The sequence below is a fragment of the Taurulus bubalis genome (genome assembly GCF_910589615.1).
Source record: "Taurulus bubalis genome assembly, chromosome: 21".
NCBI classification, from domain to species: Eukaryota; Metazoa; Chordata; class Actinopteri; order Perciformes; family Cottidae; genus Taurulus; species Taurulus bubalis.
Genome location: NC_136609.1, coordinates 8,811,984 through 8,831,691, shown reverse-complemented (window position 1 = coordinate 8,831,691; position 19,708 = coordinate 8,811,984). Strand labels below are relative to the sequence as shown.

The 19,708-nt window shown below is 45.8% G+C and overlaps 1 protein-coding gene across 1 annotated transcript; it reads left to right on the top strand.

Annotated features, from left to right (window-relative positions):
* Positions 1 to 666: 666 nt before the first annotated feature.
* Positions 667 to 18,962, top strand: LOC306753072 (E3 ubiquitin-protein ligase Midline-1-like; the record flags this gene model as incomplete). The annotated part of the gene is made up of 9 exons (XM_079236906.1): positions 667 to 1,386; positions 8,391 to 8,486; positions 11,971 to 12,078; positions 13,712 to 13,860; positions 14,348 to 14,475; positions 15,625 to 15,768; positions 18,064 to 18,225; positions 18,311 to 18,518; positions 18,614 to 18,962. The coding sequence occupies 9 exons, from the start codon at positions 667 to 669 to the stop codon at positions 18,960 to 18,962; spliced, it is 2,064 nt and encodes a 687-aa protein (XP_079093032.1).
* Positions 18,963 to 19,708: the final 746 nt, after the last annotated feature.

Genomic DNA, 19,708 nt, shown 5'->3' with positions numbered 1-19,708 from the left:
CTGACATGCTACCACCCTGACGTCACCCATTGGTTTGTGGACGACCTTTATGAAGCCTGGAGTTTAGAACGTTTGTCCGTCGCCATCTTGGTATTTCTTTGGAGGCAGAAGTGACCATATTTGGAGAAGAGGGTGAAGCTGGAGAGGATTCACAATTGGTGCTCAAAGTGCCAGAGAAAGACTTTTGACAGCATGTGTCTCTTTCCAGAAACCATGACCCTGTCACACAAGACAACCCACATGCTTTATTGGTCTGTGGGTTATCTCTGGTTAAGAAGATGTTGACGTTTTTATGGTTCTTTACATAGAATTATATGCATCAGAGCAAAACATTGGCTGAACTCTTTTTTTTTTAAGTATTCGTTTTTGTCTAGCCTTTAGATATCAATTGTCCCTCATTTTCGCCTCTCACACAGACTTAGAGAATCCAGCAGTTAACACCCTGCAATTCTCCAGTGGTCTGCTCCATTGAGATAGAAGTCCTCCCAAGAAAGCAGTGTGAAGTAAGCCGTTTCACGCCATTTAATCACAAATCCCTGTGCTTTCTTTCCCCCCCTTCCCGCCATCACCATCTATCGCTTCGTCTCCGGGCCTGCAGGCGGCTGAGCGACTCTTCTGGATTTCGCTGACGCTGCGCCCGGTCCCGCCTGGCCTCCTCTGAGCAGGATGGACACTCTGGAGTCAGAGCTGACCTGCCCAATCTGCCTGGAGCTCTTTGAAGACCCGCTGCTGCTGCCCTGCGCTCACAGCCTGTGCTTCGGCTGCGCCCATCGCATCCTCATCTCCCACTGCGCCATCAACGAACCCGTTCAGAGCATCGGCGCCTTCCAGTGCCCCACCTGTAGATATGTCATTTCCCTGAGTCCGGAGCGTGGACTAGAAGGACTTAAGAGAAACGTCACCCTGCAGAACATTATCGACCGAGTTCAGCGGGCCTCATCTTCGGCTGGGCTCCCTCTGCCGCTGCCAGCGCCCAACAGCGGGCCCAACTCTCCCGGCGAGGAAGGGAACGACCGGCTGGCGCTGGTCCCAGTCAGCGCCGCCATGTCCAGCCCGGTCATGCCCCCGGAACCGGTCCAATGCCAGTTCTGCGAGCAGGACCCGCCGCAGGACGCCGTCAAGACGTGCGTGACGTGCGAGGTGTCGTACTGCGAGGAGTGCCTCCGGGCGACGCACCCGAACAAGAAGCCCTTCACCGGCCACCGGCTCATCGAGCCCCTGCCGGACTCCCACCTGCGGGGGCTCCAGTGCCTGGAGCACGAGGAGGAGAAGGTGAACATGTACTGTGTCACTGACGACCAGCTGATCTGCTCGCTGTGCAAGCTGGTGGGGAGGCACAGGGACCACCAGGTGGCAGCGCTGAGCGACCGCTACGAGAAACTCAAGGTGAGCACGGAAGTTGTTCGCAATCTTTTTTTTGTCAATTTACAATGCTTTCAAGGTGTGATTTTGCTTCTTTTTTTAAAAAAAAAAAAGAGTTCTAATTAACCTGCGGCCTTCATTTAAGGTCACAGATTCCCTCCATTCCATTAACACAAATAATTAATTTGAAGCTTTAATTTTATGCTGCTTTGCAGAAATCTGCTACTATCCGTTCCCAGGTATCTAACTCGATTATCAAGTGAGATTTTTATCATTTCATGCCGACTTAATATCTCCGCTGAATAATTAAGCAATTAGCATAATCACGACTCCATGCCGGCGTGCCTGGGAGGGTATTCAGAGGCGTGCGCACACAGTGGATACGGGAAGTGTCATTAGTGACGAGGCATGGTGTCTTCAATGAGGTCGCCGGTTAACGAGCGCCAAGTGCATGCCGGGTGTAGGTGTGCTTAATTGAGCGCGGCTATTAGAGGGTGCTGGTAATGGCCACGGAGGCAGGACGTGTGTGTGTGTGTGTGTGTGTGTGTGTGTGTGTGTGTGTGTGTGTGTGTGTGTGTGTGTGTGTGTGTGTGTGTGTGTGTGTGTGCATGGATCTGTGCGTTCGTCAAATGTTACTTGGAATGTCCCCAGGATGCTTTTCATCTCATGGTCTGCCATTAAATATCAAAGCACTTTTCCGTTTAGTATTGAATGATCCATAAAGTGTCGACAGCTTTGTGGAGTTACTTTTTTATTTTTCTATTATTTGGCAACCATTTTGATAATCTTCTCAACGTTTCGGACATGTTTCAAGCAGAAAAGCCATTAAAAGAAATCTGAAGAATGTTAAAAAACAATGCAATGCTTGGCACTTACGTGACTCCTAAACTACAGCAGATGCACTCCTTGACTTACTCCTCCAACATAAACATTTTTTTCATTATCCCACATTATCCCACGCAAGAACAAGTAACAGAAAATGCATCTAAGGTTTCCAAAGCGTCGATTACCCGGGGAACAAGTGTTTATTCAGCCTCTCGGAGCGCCTTTAAACGAAACGCTGTGCTGTGATCGGGTTTTTACCGGAGGTTTGAAACACATGTTCAAGTGTGTAATACGTCCTCAGAGAGGAGGCGTTCCTTCGGTGATATAATGGAGGAAACGGAATCGTAGTTTCACAAAGTGTAATGTGTCTTTAAGTTGTAAAGATGCCCTTTTGTTTGTCCTTTCTGCCTCCAATGAAGTGCCATCACAGGTGACGTGTATGACGTATACCTTTCTCATCCTGCGGGTTTCAAGCTAATTCAAGCAGAGAGGAGTAATTAGCGGGAACGCTCTCCGGGTCAGTGCACCGTCTCATTATCAGGCTCCCTCCATTCATCCGGAGCGAGGACGTAGCAGTGCAGGTCAGCGCAGCCAAGCAGTTATCGCATACGGACTAATTATTTGAAAAGCACGGCAATAGCAGATTGCTCCTCTGACATGCTCACAGGTTGCACAACTATATTGCACATATGTGTAAAAGAATGCCTCTTAGTATACTGGCAGTGGCCACACGTGTGATTAATGTAATGATGCTCAGAGCATTTCTTCAGCGTGTGATTCCCTCCATACGTGTGGATTTAAATGGATTGCCCGAGGACACACTCTCATGCTCCGGCGGCTGCTGAAAAAAATTATAGAAAAAAGCTTTGAAATACAACAATTATGGGGTTAAAAGGCTCTGAGAGGCTATCCGGTTTATTATAATCCGATATCTGAATCAGAAATTCACCTGCTGCCTAGAATGAGGCAGCAGTTGAATCAAATCATGAGAGAAATGTCAACTAATTTAAACCTTTGCTAGAGCTAATTAGCTCAGCACAATAGCAGCGTCTCAGCTATTGACGCGAGTGGAATCCATGTGATTTTGGTGATAAAGATACTTTTAAATTAAACACATGGGATTGTAGATTGATCATATTGATTTCAATATAAATGCCACTTTACTGTGCTAAACCAATTAGTTAAAATTGGTGAGAAAGCTAAACGGCTTCCTCTCCTCTCCGTCGTATCGCACTAGCTTCCTCCAGTCAGCTTTGGTTTCTTTGAACCTTGAACATGATCTTTACCCATTTCTTCCTTATATATATATCTCTCTATATGTATATATATATATATATATATATATAGAGAGAGAGAGAGAGATATATCATAGCTGACAGGATCCTCAAAGTAAGTCAGTCATAAATAAAGTATTTTGTACCTTGTGAGGACAATGAGAGCAGATGGGGAAACACAACGTGTAAGACTGCTTCATTACCTTCTGAGCTCTCTGTTTCGATGTCTCTCACACACACACACAAACACACCCAGGCATGCATACACACCCTGGAGACAACCCCCCCCCCCCTCCCCACAACAATCTGCAGCAGCTCCTTTCTTCACACAGAAAACAAATGTTCCTTTTCTGGCAGACGGTGGAGGGGATTTGACCACCTGTCGACCCTCAAAGCCCCCGCACGCCAGCCAGCTGGCCCGTGACGCGGGTTTGATGCCGACCTTGGGTTAAGACCCCGTCGGCCCTGAGCTGAGGGATCTCGGCCCCTCCTTCCAATGACAGATTTTAGTTTTGCCACAAACAGTGAGGCTTAAAATATACATCTCCCCCCTCGGGCGGAATTTGGTTTCAGAGCAGAAAGCTAAAGTTCTGTGCGTGTGAGTTAACTTACCCGCAACTCATTTCATTAGCGCCGGGGCTACTCTTTATTTTTTTAACACGCTCACGACACAAGCAAACAAATGTCGACACGAAACGGTAATCTCGTCTTCGATTATGATTACGTAACAAGTCGGGTTAATGCAATCTATTTCAACTCCGAGACACGGGGGGAAAAAACCTGCCAGTTTAATTGAAACTATAATGTAACATTGAATATTTTACAAGTCGTGCTGAATTGAGTTGAAGGAGGAAACGTTTCGTGGCAAATGCTCGAAGTTTTGAACACGCGGCAGAAAAATAGAAAATGTGGGCCTCGACCTAAGCTAATTGCCACGGGAAAAAACCCAACCGCCAATGCAATATTTATGTGAAGCAACACGTTTGATTTTTAATTCATGCCAGAAACACTTTTTGGGGGAACTTCTTGAAAGCGGAAGCACAGAAACAAAAAACAAGCACGGAAGCCTCTTGTGTTCGTCAGGTGACCGAAAATGGTTGAAATGCTTAATATGTAAAAGACCCTTCCCTCAGATCTGGTGCCATCGTTTCATTTTGTCAAGCATATCCCCCTTTTTTTTCCCACTGATCTGCTGGTAGTTGAGAGATATCCCCACTCTGCACCGGGGGAATAAACAACAACAACAGATGATTGGAATGGCTTCCTCTTTTTTCCGTGGCAGTGTTGGTGTGCCTGATAAGAGCCGTGGAGGTTATTGAGGGAACACCCATCCTTTTTTGGGGAGATAAAATTACCCCTGTCACAGGAAATTGACGAGGAGGCGACTGGAAATAGCTTTCAAAGTCCTTGGCTCTGGGTCTGAGGAGGAAAGAACCTTGAGGATAAAAGATGGGCCCCTTCTGTGTGTGTCGGCTTTGGTTTCAAATCATGGGCTTGTTGTGTTTTATTTCCTAATCCATTTGGTTTAATCAGCTGCCCTTCTGTGGTTGAAACAAAATGTGGGGTTTTAAGTGGCAACATGCACAATACAACACAAACAGACATTTGATTCACAGCCTTTTAAGCACGATATTTCCCTTTATGTCCACATTCATATCATGAATTCCCTTTGCCCCTGATTTACTTCCTCTCTATAGTGCATGCTATTATGCCCTTATAAAACTTGCCATCTGATTTTTGTCCACTTGGGGGCGGCAGAAACAAGCAGTGAACACAGCATTGACATATTGTCGCCTGGTAAAGGTGCTATCATGTGGCTAATGGTTATTATAAAAGAACATAGATTACAGCCCGCTTTAAGGAATGCTATTTTCAGCACTGGCGCCTGCTGAGTCAGCATTTCTAGACATTTCAAAAACTCTTGCTTACTCCAAAAATAATAATTGAAAACAGCACCGGTGCCCTCCATGAACTACAGAACACCCGATACACCCGATACGGTGATGACTCAGCAATAAGAGAGATATGCGTGTGAAGATGGGTGGACATCGTCTGCTCTCCCTCTCTGCCTCGCTCTTCAACTGTCCACCTTTGTTCTCTCTGCCTCACCGTTTCTATCTTCTTCTGCGTGACTAAGTCTCTGATCTCTCTCACACACACACACCCACACACACACACACACACACACACACACACACACGAGAATGAAGTGAGAGTCTGGCAGTTTGGTGAGGGTTCCTGAGAACACAATCCTGCTCAGTGTCACAGTAAATCTTGAAAAGACGTAGCTCCTCTGAAGTTTTTCAGTTCACTTGTCTACCTGTCTACCTGTCTCCATCTCTGGTTGTGTGTGTGTGTGTGTGTGTCATCCCCTTTGCATACCTTCTTATAGCTTATCAGCACTGTTTCAGGGTGGTTTTGCTCACTCGCAGCATGCGTCTGCTCTTGCACACGCTAATGACAACGGTATAGACAACATCAAGAGCCAACAGGGAGACGCCCCGGTGATGAAACACACGCAAAGCTTCGCCCCGGGATTCAAAGAGGGGATTCTCGTTGGCTGATGTCGGAGGAGGCGGATCTGAGGGCGCTGCAGCGTGACCGTGAACGCCACTGTGTGGAGTAGAGAGTGACCACTTTAGGGTTTTCTTTTTCAAAGAGACATTGCAAGGCTATATTTGTATGTTAAAGGAAACCACAAGCAAGAGTGTTGTACTGAGGTTCTCTGGAGTACATCACTGCAGCAAAGTGAGAAGACCACTGGAGGTCACCAAACCCTTTTAGCTGGTGTAGGATCCTGCAGGACTACATTTACACAAGTATGTATTTATCATAGGTGGCGTACCCTGCCATGCCTCACCTTTAATGACAAGGTGGTCGGTGTCTAATACACACATTGATGTTCACTGCCTTTTTTGTTTGTTTGGGAACTCCTAATGCACAGATGTTTTTTCCCCGAGTTTTAAAATGAACCCATGGTGGCAACCTCCGGGGTCTGAAAAGTAAAGCAAATGTTATAAATGCACTGCATTCTCTCAACATGGCCAGCAGGTGGCGACTCATCCGATTGCATAGACGTCTATGAGAAAATGACCCTCCTCCTCTTCCTCACTTGATTTATTCCCTCAGTAAACATTGTACACATGAGTTTATGAACTCAATCTCCTGCCCGCTGGCCGTCGGGCAGTTCAGCTCCAAGAGATTAATACGAGGCAACGTTGACGCTGTAGAAGTGGAGTTAACCCCTTCACGTCCGATTCTGACCACAAAGAGTGACTGGGTATCCACACACACACACACACACACACCCTTGTTCTCTTGTGTACAGTGTTTTCTTCGTGTACTGAAGGTTGCATGTAAAGTCTGCCTTTGAACATGTGCTGTACAGCAGCTGGTATGTCGACATAATTACATATATGTTTTCCTCCTTTGCATTCGAGTTATGCACGCATGAATTCTGCTGCACACGCCGACCCGCACTGGACGCAGCTGCTGACTGATTGTTGTGATTCTTGTCCTCATCCTCCTCATCATCCTCCTCATCATCATATAAGAGGTTTAGTTTATTTTTATCTCCACGCAAGATAATGGCGACGACAGCGGCGTTTTCCTCTCTGAGGAGACCTTTGTGCCGCTTTTGCTTTTGTGTGTCATCTGCGTATTAAGGCCACCCATTAAGCCCCATAGTGCCACACCAGCGCACACACACACACACACACACACACACAAATCCCACCGTCTCTGTGTTTACTGTTGTTGTTTATCCAACATTCCCTCTGGGTTTACTCCTTTTTAATCCTCAACGTAACATGAGAACCTAGCTGCGTGAGCGAATTGGAATGTAGCGGTTTTAACTGAAGTGCTTAATTAAACAAAAAAAGTGCGGTTTTAACTGAAGCAAACAATTGGAAAGTGTTTATTTCAAAGGGAACTTGTGCCTTCTGCAAAGCCATCTTTGGCCTTGATGGCCCCAACGCCCATTGACACCATTTTGGAGACGCCCAGTCAGTCAGAGCTTAAATTCTTTTCCGGGAAAAAGAAAAGAAAAACAGTTTTGAACAGGACGGCGGAGACGCGGCATCAGAGCGGCTTAAGCGCGCTCGGTTTGGCAATAATATGACGCTCCTGAAGTAAAGGCGACAGCTTGCGCCCGGGCGAATAAAAAGCAGCAAAAAGAGAAGAAGGGGGGAAAAAAAGGGGGAGGGAAGAGAAAAGAGGAGGGAGGAGCGATAAGGGACAGGGCTGACGCGCTGTCACCTGTTTGCCGGTTCGTTAGCCGAGAGCGCTGCTGCGTGCTCTCATAGGGGAAAGGCTTTTTGATGCCCAATTTGCCGCCTGGCCGGGTTTGCGCTTGGCTTGCTGCTCAGCGGAGTGGCTGTCCCAGTCACATCCTCTCCTAGAGTGTAGGCTCCTCTTCAGGGCGGGCTCGGACGGGGCAGGATGAGGAGGCAGTACAGGGACGACGATGGGTATCACCCGCGATCAGAGGTAGGACGGACACTGGAAATGCACCTCTTAAATGGGAGGAAAGGAACCCTGGGTGTGATTGTGGGGAAGAGTCGAGGGATGGAGAGGAGAGGAGGTCGGGGGAAACATTGCTTCTATTTGCTGCTCTTGTGCGGCGGAATCAAACCTTTTTATGCTCATTTTGCTTCCAAGAATGTAGATGCTCCCAAACTTTAGTTTTTTGGGGTGTTTTTTGTGGGTGATGGAGTGCCCGAGGTCGTTGTACAACTTTTTTTTTTTTGCTGTTGTAAGCAGAGAAACCTGAGGAAGAGAGGGGGGAAAAGAGCTGTTGCATTTGTATCCTCCTTTTGATTTATGGCTCTGCCCTCCTCGGCTCCTTTTGCATTTTATGTCCCATCCATTTTTTTTCTTTTTTCGTGCCTCACTCTGTGTTGATTATTATTTGTATCTGTTTGCTTACAGCAAGCCCTGGACTCCAACCTGACCAACTTGATCAAGAGGAACAACGAGCTGGAGTCCCTGATGGGGAAACTGATCCAGACTTGTCAACATGTCGAGGTGAGTCCAAGTGGTTACCGCTGACCTATATAATGCCTCAGTGGAGTAAATATATAACATCCATCATCTCATTTCTGTTGGCATGAACACTTCTTTTACTATCAGCCGAGAACCATTGCAGGCATTGTACACTAAATCTCATTCAGTATTTTCATTTATTTGAGAGAAAAACCCCATATGATTTGTTTTATTCTGCAGAAATACTTGTTTTATGAATGAAGACTGAGACCATGTACCCTTTTAGCTTAGCATGTAGCATCTAAGGTTAGCAGCTAAACTGAAACACTACAGCGGCAGTTTGAGGTGATTCAATAATGTGTTTCAGAGCTGAAAGGATTTGTCGATTTGTCAGTTCAGAAAATTAACTGGTGACGTCGGTCAATTGAAAGGATAAATTGTAAATGGAATATCTTTTGGATTTGGGAGTGTTGATTGGACATACAAACTCATCTCGTCTCAGTTGATCTCGTGCCTTTTTTCGCAATCCGGAATGTTTTTGCAAAACGCCCATCTTTTATTTGTGTCGAATGTCTGGTTTTGTCTAATACGTCTCCTTTCTGGATAATAATGCACGTTGCGCGGTCGTGTGCATTCGCCGAGGGCATTTCTGTGCTCAGCCTGCCCGCTCATGTTACGCTGGCCCACTAAGAAGCTTTAAATAAAGCAATGCCACAGGGTTGAAAAGGCAGTGGAGTCTTTGCTCGGAAATAATGGAGGACAAGGCTCTCCGCCTGGTCAGGGGCCTTCACAAACAGCCAGGAAAGAGGATTGTGATTTACTAAGGGGATTTTTATTTCCTAAAGTGCTGTGTGCATATTTTTTCAAATAGGTTTTTTTATGTCACCATCACGCAGATATGTTTTTTTTCTGTGTGTTCTAGACGAAATTTGATGATGCAGGAATTTTACATGCAAATAAAAAAAACTCCACACTCCACTTTGAGAATTAGAAATGAATAAATGATGAATATATGAAGGAATACAAAACTTGACCTTTTCTCCCACCCATTACAGTCACAACTACTCATACAGGAGAGTTTTGCAGCTCCCTCAGAAGCCCTAAAATAGCTCTTGAGTGTTCAGTGATAGCACGTTGTTTTTAAAGGTGAGAACAGTCTTGATGCACAAGTAGAAGACGGAGAAGAAGAAATAGAAAAGGCATGTTGAGCTGGTGATCGTGAGCCGAAACCAAATGCATGAAGTACTATGAACTCAATTAATTAAGCTGGTTTGACATGCAGTCGCAGTAGTGGTGTATAAGAGGGCTTTAAAAAAAAAAAAAAAAGAGGGTCACACAGTCAAAGTGTTGCACTTTCTGAATATTTCACATCAGATAAATCTATTCAAGAGCTTCTCAAGGAGATGGCTGCTGACATCTGAGACTAGATGATGACTTCAAACTGTAAAGTGTTCATGCATACTTAGAGGCATATGGTGTCCTCAAAAGAAAGAAAGAAAAACATCCAGTTCCTCCGAGCTGTGGTTTAAGCCTGCACCGCATTACGTCAAATAGCAGCATTCTTTTTCGGCGAGCTACACGTCGACTAATGGAATCAAGATGTTGTCGTCGTTGGGATCTAATGCCACGCCGTGTTTGTGCAGTTCTGCAAAACAGAGTGAGCCTGTTTGCATCAAATTCAGTAAGAAATAGTCAAACTTGAAGCAGTTAATTTGTTAGTTTGTTTATAGAAATGAAATAAAAGGAGAAAACTAATTCAGAGTGAGGGGAAACTAAAACTAAGTGTGCAGCAAAAAGCTACAGAAGAATAAATTCCTCTGATGTCTCCGGCTTATGATGTCTAAAGTCCCCTCCCTTCTGCAGAAAGTTTGCCTTTCTGAAAGTTTGGATATCCTCGAGGTCTGAGTTGTCTTTGAATGTGTGTGTGTGTGTGTGTTTCTATGGCTAATGAATCACCTAATGTCCCTGCCAGGGTGCAATCTGTCATACGCTCATACGCTCCAGAGGGCTCTGCCCACAGTCATTAGATGCTCCACATCTTTACATGGTGCATGATGTACTCTAGTCACAAACTCTGTGTGTGTGTGTGTGTGTGTGAAAACCTTCTCTTTCAGGAATGCTTAAATTTGAGGCAGCGCGCATGACGCCTTGTGTGTGTGTGTGCGTCCGTGCGGCCTCGTGGGCGGCCGTTCCGCTCAGACGAGCAATATCGGAGGACGTCGTCTTCATTCGCGTCGACTCCTTGAGATTAACGGCCGTGAAATGTCAGCCGGTTCTTCTGCCTTATTGTTGTTGAGCGGCTCTGGGAGACCACTCGTAAACCCGATGGTGCTTGAAAAAACTAAAACCAGCTAAATAAGAGAAAGGAAAAAAAAGAAAAACTTCAATGTGTGAATTTGTGGTCTAAATCAGTGAATATGCTACCCCCCAAATCCCCATTTAGTTCTGTTTTAAATCTACTAATTGGTGCACAAAGTGACACGAAGAGATAACATATATACAAGCATTTCACAGAGTAAGCAGTTTTTACATCTCAAGTTCCCCCAGAGCTGTCACTGGGCGACGTCGAAGGGACCAATTAGTAGTGTTGCGTTGCGCTAAGGCGTTGCGCTAAGGCGTTACGCTGCGCACGTCTCACACTGCACGATGTAATCCAGGTGCTTTTATGAAAATGATTTCTGTCGGATGCTGTTTCGGTGAGGCCACGTTGAGGATATTGGAGGAAGCACTCGCCGTGATGTCATTGTGAAAACGCCCGTCAACATGCGGGTGTTTAAGAGAGAGAGAGAGTTCCCTTTCACTGGTCGCCGGCGGCAACGCGACCCTTTGCTGAAAGGAGCGCGGGGGGAAATGGCCACAATGAGGGGAGCGCATGTTATGTTAGGACCTGTAGTCTTTTAATTGGAGTTGGAACAACTCCAATTTTTTCTGAAGTTTAATTGCCGTCTGTGTTTGGGTTTTGAGCTCAGCAGATGGTTGAACCCACTGACACAAAAGGCCTCAAATAAAGTTTGGGGAGCTTGGCCTTCAACATACCAAATGTCTGAGTCTCATCCTTCCAAACAGCAATATTTCCTGACTGGAAAAGAGCGTTACTCATTGGCTGTTTCCAAAATCGTTCCCTCGATTGAGATTCCGAACACACATCGCTCACAAACCGGCATATTCACTTTCTTTTCCCCCAGGGCACTACATTTCACACGGAACTGATTTAAGACACAGTCTGCTTCTTCAGCATGCCGCTGAGTGTCATGTCTGCTCTCTAACAGCCATGGAGCCTGCTGCTTATTTTACCTGTCACTCAGCACTCAGGCAAAATGGCTGAATGTGCCTCATCTTCCCAGAGTGCTTGCTTCAGCCGGAAGATGGCCCGCGCTGACGGATGAAAATGACATCCTGTCCATCTGGCCGACATGATGCCGAGCCACTGAACTTATCTCTCTCTCTCTCTCTCTCCATATATGCACACGCCTTCCATCTATCACTCTCTTTGTTTATGGGATGCTCTCTGTGAATTGGTTCTCAGGTGAACGCGTCCCGCCAAGAGGGCAAGCTCCTGGAGGAGTGCGACGTCCTGATTGACATTATCCAGCAGCGGAAGCAGATCATCGGCAACAAGATCAAGGAGGGGAAGGTGAGGTGAACGCTCAGCAGTGTGACGGCAGATACCATTTATTTGCCTTTTTTAATGTACCGATCTTTCACCTCATATACGCTCGCTGGCAAAAAGTGAATAAACTAGAATAAATGGAGCCCATTTGAGGCTGCCACGGACCCACTTGTCAATTTGTTGTTCCACCACAATCAGCATTGATGCACTCTCTTTATTTGCTAACTAAGCAATGCTGTTATATCTTCTAATTTACATAATTCCTAATGGATGAAACACATTTTTTTCTTCCGTCAACATTTCCAGCAGGTGCAATGATCATCAAGCGACAAATACCGTCTGCAAATATAATATTCAACACTCAATGTGCATGACAATAACAAACAAATTACCTCCCGTATTCCTGCAAACACAATGTAGCGAGTCAAACGGTTTGGATCCCGACAGGCTGCTGATGTCATCGCCTTTATCCATGACTATTTAGAACCATTGAGGGCCCTCCAAGCTATTTGTGTCAAATGCAATACTTGGTTATAGCCACTCGGCCTCATGCAGAGAGCAGACGGCAAAAACTGTTCAGCTGCCTTCCAAACAGACGGGGAAAACACTCCCGACTGCCCAAAAGTAGATCCCAGAGCATATGGGAGGCCGCATGTACTTGTACTCTAAACCCGGATGATTTTTTTTTAAACGCTGCCTCTGATGAGACTTAGATCCCTCCAGGGATTTCTGTGTAGTGTGTGCTTTTAGCGTTAAGGTTTGCTTCAGACAGGACAGCGAAAAGATAAAAAGATGTTCATTTTTCAGGCTTTTTCAAGACAAAGTCTCTGTTCGCTCTCCTTATTTTTTTGCACAGTGGTGGACTTTAAATGAAAATGTGAATTAAAATGGATTTGGACTCAGATTACATGTTTTTTAGATCTCTACAAGCCAAACGGCTGATGAAATATCCTTTAACTTCAATCCAGCTACTGACCTCAATCTGTCTCTTACTGTAGAGGGGATGGAACCGGGGGGCAAACGAGGGAATATCCAATCCCAGATGTGCGTGCAGTGGATCGGCTAACGGATGTAGTATTGGCAGAGACATGAAGAAGCTTAACTCCCTTTTTTTTCTTCAAAATAATTAACTTCTAGAGGAAGTTTAGTTGCAGAATGACACCCATAGTTTCTCTACAACATAGACAGAAGGAGCGAGAGAGTTAACATCGCAGTGTCTGGTTCATTTATCCTCAGGGTTACAAGAGATCCGTGGCGTCTAAACAAAAACCTCATAGAAGATGAAACAAGGAGGGAGGCCAAAACAGATCAGCTCCCAGGCCCTGAAATCTAAGCAGGATGGACACGCTCATGGCCTTCGTTGTAATTCACAGTCCTGGATGTTCATACTAATTAAGAAAACATGAGAAATGACTAAGTGCATCAGTCGGCGCTGGATTTGACCTTTTTGCGTGTGACTAACTTTAAAATGTTAATATCCATCTCCGTACCCAAAAAAAGAAAATTGGGTCATTTCATGTCAGCTCCGATTATGGTCTAATCCCCTAATAATCTGCAACATCTCAACCTGGATGAAGGTATTTTCCTGCGTGCTAGGCCTGGTCGTTTGATCCGGCCCCGACAGCACACTTTCTCAGACCTGTCTTTCCCCATGCAGGCGCAAAGGATTCGGAAGCTCGCCCAACAGATCTCCAACTGCAAGCAATGCATCGAGAGGTCCTCCGCCCTCATCACGCAGGCCGATCAGACGCTGAAGGAAACCGATCACGCTCGCTTCCTGCAGACCGCCAAGAGCATCAACGAGAGGTCAGATAGCTCCGCCCACCGGCCTCACAAGTGTTGGGACTTCTTCAGTTTAGCCTACCAATGTCTAACTTCAGGAAGTGGGCAAAGAGTGCCCACGTAGATGTTGAGAAACACGTTAAGCAGAAAGGGAAGCCACAGTTCATTTAGCCGTATTGCATTCCACTCACTAACTCAAGCTTTTTGACTAATTTGGCAATTTAGAGCAAAACCCAGTGTCGGATACGTGCATGCCTAGGAGTGTTTCAATCAGAATCTCATCTGCAGCCTCATCATTTAGGGATTTGATTTAATTCAGATTGAGTATTTGTAATTCAGCAGCTTTTGAGCAATTAGTTAATTCTATCTTACTCCATCAACCTAATGTTCCAAAATCCCTTGTTTCCGCATCTTGGAGTAGCGTGTAAATTATGGTATATACCCAGTATAATACAAACACTTGTAGACTGAAGAATGACAGCCTGTTCTATTTTGATTGGTCATGATCTAGGGTTTCCATGGCGACTGCATCAACCCAAGTGCTGATCCCCGAGATACATCTGACGGACACCTTTGACACGGTCGCCCTGGACTTCACCAGAGAGAAGAAGTTGCTGGAGAATCTGGATTACCTGACAGGTAATCCAGACTTTCCCCTCCAGAGGGACATCTATTGATGTCAGCCCCTTGTCTTTAATTCAAAAGCGCTAATATTAAGTCAAAAATCTGTGAGCTTTTTAATTCACCTGAACCACTTGATGCTTACTTTCTTTCAAGTTAAAATCACAAACCAGGTGCCGCTTTCTGTCGCAACTACAGACTGGCCCTTTAATTCAGTTCCTCGCCGACCATAAAGACCAAACATTGCCTTTAATTACGACTCTATTCCCACGTCAAATTCCACTTTTATAATTCTTTTGAAGGCCCTTCTGTTTTGAACCACTGCGTTTGAAGGAGCAGTCCCCAGTACATTAACTCCAGCATTCATTTTCAACATTAATTTCTGATGTCCCATTTGGAAGGACCCATCATCACGTCACCGTGCGAGTTATGAGCACGCCGGGGACAATGCCAAGGCATCATGGGTAGTGGATTTGAAGGTCTGTGGAAAATGGCTGGCTCATATTTATTCTCCTCGATGCATGAGGGCTTCGCTGGAGGGCCTTTTCCACTAAGTGAATCAGTCTGAATCACTCCACTATGTTCAGCCACTCATAGCAGAATGCTTGGGAGAGGGAGAGAGTGACAGACACAGAAAGAGATGGGAAGTGGCTTTACAATCAATTTAAGTTGTGTCTTTGTATCTTTGTTCCTTACCTCCTCGGCGCATTCTCTTCCTACCAAAGGAAGAAAAAAAAGAAGGGAGAACTATATCATGCAGAGCACATGAATCCATGAGTGTAAAAGCCAATCTGGCGTATCTTGTTATATAATAACTAGCATTAGTTACTGCTAAAAGGATTGTGTTATTTACTCTCCCCGCTGTGTTAATGTGAGCTGCTCTTCATGGGAATATTTCATTAATTCCCTTCTGCATTGCTTTTAATGCTCAACCTACCACTCGAGTGGAAAGAACATCCTCTGTCCTGTGTGTAATGAAGCCTTTACGCTCATGAATGGAGCCAAATGAGTGCAGGGTTAATTGGGGCTACTGTTTGCTATATAACAAATGATAAGCGTGTTACCATTTTTTGGAATGGTTTCATTTATAATTATATCCTGTTGGTATTATCGCTATTAGATCGCGTTGGATGACTTTTCCTCTTCTTTTCTGTATGCCCTCTGCAGCTCCGAACGCTCCGTGCATCAGGGAAGAGCTGTGCACAGCTTCCTATGACACCATCTCCGTCCACTGGACGTCTGATGACGAGTTCACGGTGGTGTCCTATGAGCTCCAGTACGCCATCTTCACTGGGCAGTCCAACATCGCCAGTAAGTACGAGTGGTTGCAAAAGGAATGCTTGAAATCCGACGGGGGAATCGATGTGGTTCCTGGTTTTTGGAAGCAGTATCTTGTTGTTGTTTTTAATCTAGCCTGGTGGGAGGCTAGTCCACATCTCTTAGCTATCACCATGCCAATCAGTGCATTGTGGGGACAATTTGGTAGAGCGATTTCGTCTTCCTGTGCCACAACCAGAAAAACAGTGACAGAAAAAATAACTATGAAAATGACCGTGGGGCGTGCACGAGATTGACGAGAAATAATAACTCTGAAATCACCATATTTCCCCCATCAACGTAAAACATATTAACTGCCCCCAGAAAGCACGACTGAGGCTTTGCTGCCGACTGAAACTGATGCAGACCGGACGGATATGTCAAGTCGCTGCTAACGGAAGAACAATCCCTCCCAGATGGAAAATGGGGAACATGAAGTGACAGGAAAATGGCATTTCGGGCAACTGGAGAATGCTTTGAATAGAAATGGAAACGGAAGATAAAATACTTTTGGTTTTGCGCGAGCGAAATGCGTTTTTAAAAAGAGCCCATTAAAACGGAAGATATGAAATCCAGACAGGACAGATTAATCAACAATGCACAATAGAAGCTACGCTAAAAGGAACTTTTTTCGCGAACAAAAATGGATAAACAATTAATTGTGCTGAGGAAGCAAGTCGCATGGCATCAGGGACAAACTAGTTCTTCAAAGATGCTTTGAAGAAGCATTTTCAGAACTTGCTCACTGAATAATGCGACCTGCTGGAGTACAATCGCGCCGCTCTAGCGGTGGCCACCGGCTCCCCCTAGGCAGCCGGGAGTTGAAGTGCTTTTCTGAAAGCCGAGATAGCGGATGGGAGTGGAGCCTCCTGAAGTGAAGCCTCATGGCCTTTGTGCTGCTATCACCCTCAGATGTTGTCACGCATCAAGCCACTGTAGCTTGTGACGGATGAAAGGGTAATGAGATTTGACAAAAGTGCGGCGGATGATTCACTTTGGGTGTCGAGCCCTCAGTCAAAAGAGGAGACTTCAGTGGCTGTGCGGAAGTTCTTACGTCTGCACATGCAAGACGTGAAAGTGGGAATGACGCAGTCCGTATGCTGAGAGATTCCTTCCTTCTCCCTCATCTCACTTCCCATCTTCCCCCGAGGTTGCACCTCTCAAATCACCTCGCAGTTCGAAGCACGGTTGGAACCGACGGCCATCAAGCTAATGTGACATTTGTTTCCCGCTTTTCTTTCACACCCCTGTCTCCTCTGATTTTTCTCACCTCCCCGTTTTCACATCCGATAATGTCAGGAGGTGTTGCTGTTTGCGTCCGAGTCACACGCCAGGCAATTCCCCCGCCGCAGCAATTCAGAGGAATCAAGCAGTGGAAGTCTACCAATGTTGATTTAATAAGAGACACAAAAGAAACATGCTTAACCAAAGCATAGATGTTCAGCGCAGCATTCTGAATTAGATTGCCTGTGGGAAATTAGTGCTAAAATGAGAGACCGCTTCCATGTTTTGGATTTTAATGGATTTACTTTAAGTCTTGAAACGTATACAGGAATAGTAGCACTTGTCTAGTGTAATCCTCCTATAGTAATGCCCTCATTTGTCTTATTAACACATATAAATGATATAAAAATGAATGCATATTTAGAAGATGTTCATTCATCCTCAACCTGTTCGTCCTGATTAGCAGGCCCCGATACTGAATATGTTACTATAGATCCGGTAGAACGGTCACTGGAAAGTGGACACAGAAATGGACACGTTGAAATGGTTTCACGAGGCTCATGAAAGAGATTTTGGTACATTCATTCTATTCCTTTTTTTTAGGCTGGTGTTTTTACAGCGGTACATTCCTGTGTAAAGTCCTCAGGCCTTCATGACATGGATGTAAAGTGCGCCACGTGCACGCCTGAGGACTCCAGTACTGTAGTGCCATTGAATAAATACACACTCACAGACCAAGCAGATAGAGCACAGTGCAGCCACGAAGCCGTCGAGGTGTGAATGGTTTCCTCTCGTGCCTTTTCACACCCTCTCACCTGTTCCCACTGCCACAGGCTCACTCGCAACCAATCATTTAGTACACTGTCCGTTCACACGGCTGCACTGGACTTCAGGAAACCTTGAAGTGAACCAATTTGTTCTCCTATTTGGTTGTTGTTTTTTCTGAATGTGTAAGCAGAAACACAGATTTCTTCTTAGATGTTCCTTTGAATAAAAGACATTATATGAACTTTCTCATTGTATCAACTGACTGCTCACCGCTCCCTCTTTCTCCCTCTTGCCCAGGTCTGTGTAACTCATTGGAGAGCTGGATGATTGTTCCCAACATCAAGCAGAACCACTACACGGTGCACGGTCTGCAGAGCGGCACCAAGTATATCTTTGTTGTCAAGGCCATTAACCAAGCGGGGAGCCGGAGCAGTGAACCGGGGACTCTGAAGACCAACAGTAAGTGCAAGATGACTAAAAAAACAACACTTTCAAAAAAGTAGCTTATTGGCCTTGAGATTTCAAACTCTTTCTCCTCTACCAGGCCAGCCGTTCAAGCTGGACCCCAAATCTGCCCACAAGAAGCTGAAGGTGTCCCACGATAACCTGACGGTGGAGCGGGACGAAACCACGTCCAAGAAAGGCCACAGCCAGGAGCGCTTCACCAGCCAGAGCAGCTACGGCGTGGTGGGCAATGTCTACATCGACAGCGGCCGCCACTACTGGGAGGCTTTAATTGGAGGGAGCACATGGTGAGTTTGAGTTTTACTGACCTGCGAATCTGCCGTCGGGAGTCCGTTTGAGGTAAAGGCTCGAGGTTAACCCGCCGTCTCCGCTCCTCCCCCAGGTACGCCGTGGGTATAGCCTACAAATCGGCCCCCAAGCACGAGTGGATCGGCAAGAACTCGGCCTCCTGGGTGCTCTGCCGCTGCAACAACTCCTGGGCGGTCCGCCACAACAGCAAGGAGCTGGCCATCGAGCCCTCGCCCCACCTGCGGCGCGTCGGCGTCCTGCTCGACTACGACGCCGGCTACGTGACCTTCTACGACGCCGTGGGCTCCCAGCACCTGCACACGTTCCACATGTCCTTCGTGCAGCCCGTGTGTCCCGTGTTCAACGTGTGGAACAAGTGTCTGACGATCCTCACCGGTCTCCCCATCCCCGACCATCTGGAGGAACTGGAGCCCGACAACTGAGAGCGACAGACGGGCGGGAATAAAATCAGCATGAACTGGTCTTAATTGTGTTAAAGCTGCACTGGGCAAGATTTGAGAAAGCAATCATCATTGGATGGAGAACAACAAGAGGGTCTCATCCAAAATTTGCCGTGCATTTTTGCACAAGGAGTGAAATAACGGTAGCAGAATGACCTCGTGCAGCTTTAATAAGCGGGGAAAAAGAAGAAGAGACGTCTGCTGTGTTTTCTCACCGAGCTTAATTTTCCGTTGTGTACTATGATTTTTATCGCTGGTTCATGTCGTCTTTGAGTCTTAGTGAAAACCTTTTTTCGAGACGGGTGACAGTAAGCTGGAGTCAATCCAGAAGAAACCAGGACAAATGGACAGATCAGAGTCACAAATTCATACTCTAAAGGCACTTTGGGCCATGATAGGTGCATTTGTACCTTGGCAACTGGGAAACAAGCCACAAATCAATTTCTCATTTTCTTCTTTTTTCTTTTTACACCACCTTATCAGATAAAGCACTTTGAAAATCCCTGAAAGTACACACATACACCTAACACTGCACACACACACACACACACACACCACGATAATCAATCATGGTTGCTGGAAAGAGCAGAATTATAGATGTATATTTTGTAAGTTCATCACATACCTCCCCCTTATCTTTCCCTCGTTCATTGAAAAGGAACCAAAGTAGCCATTGCTGTCTGTTCAAATGTCTTTACATACATTTTACATACGTAAATAAATGCTGA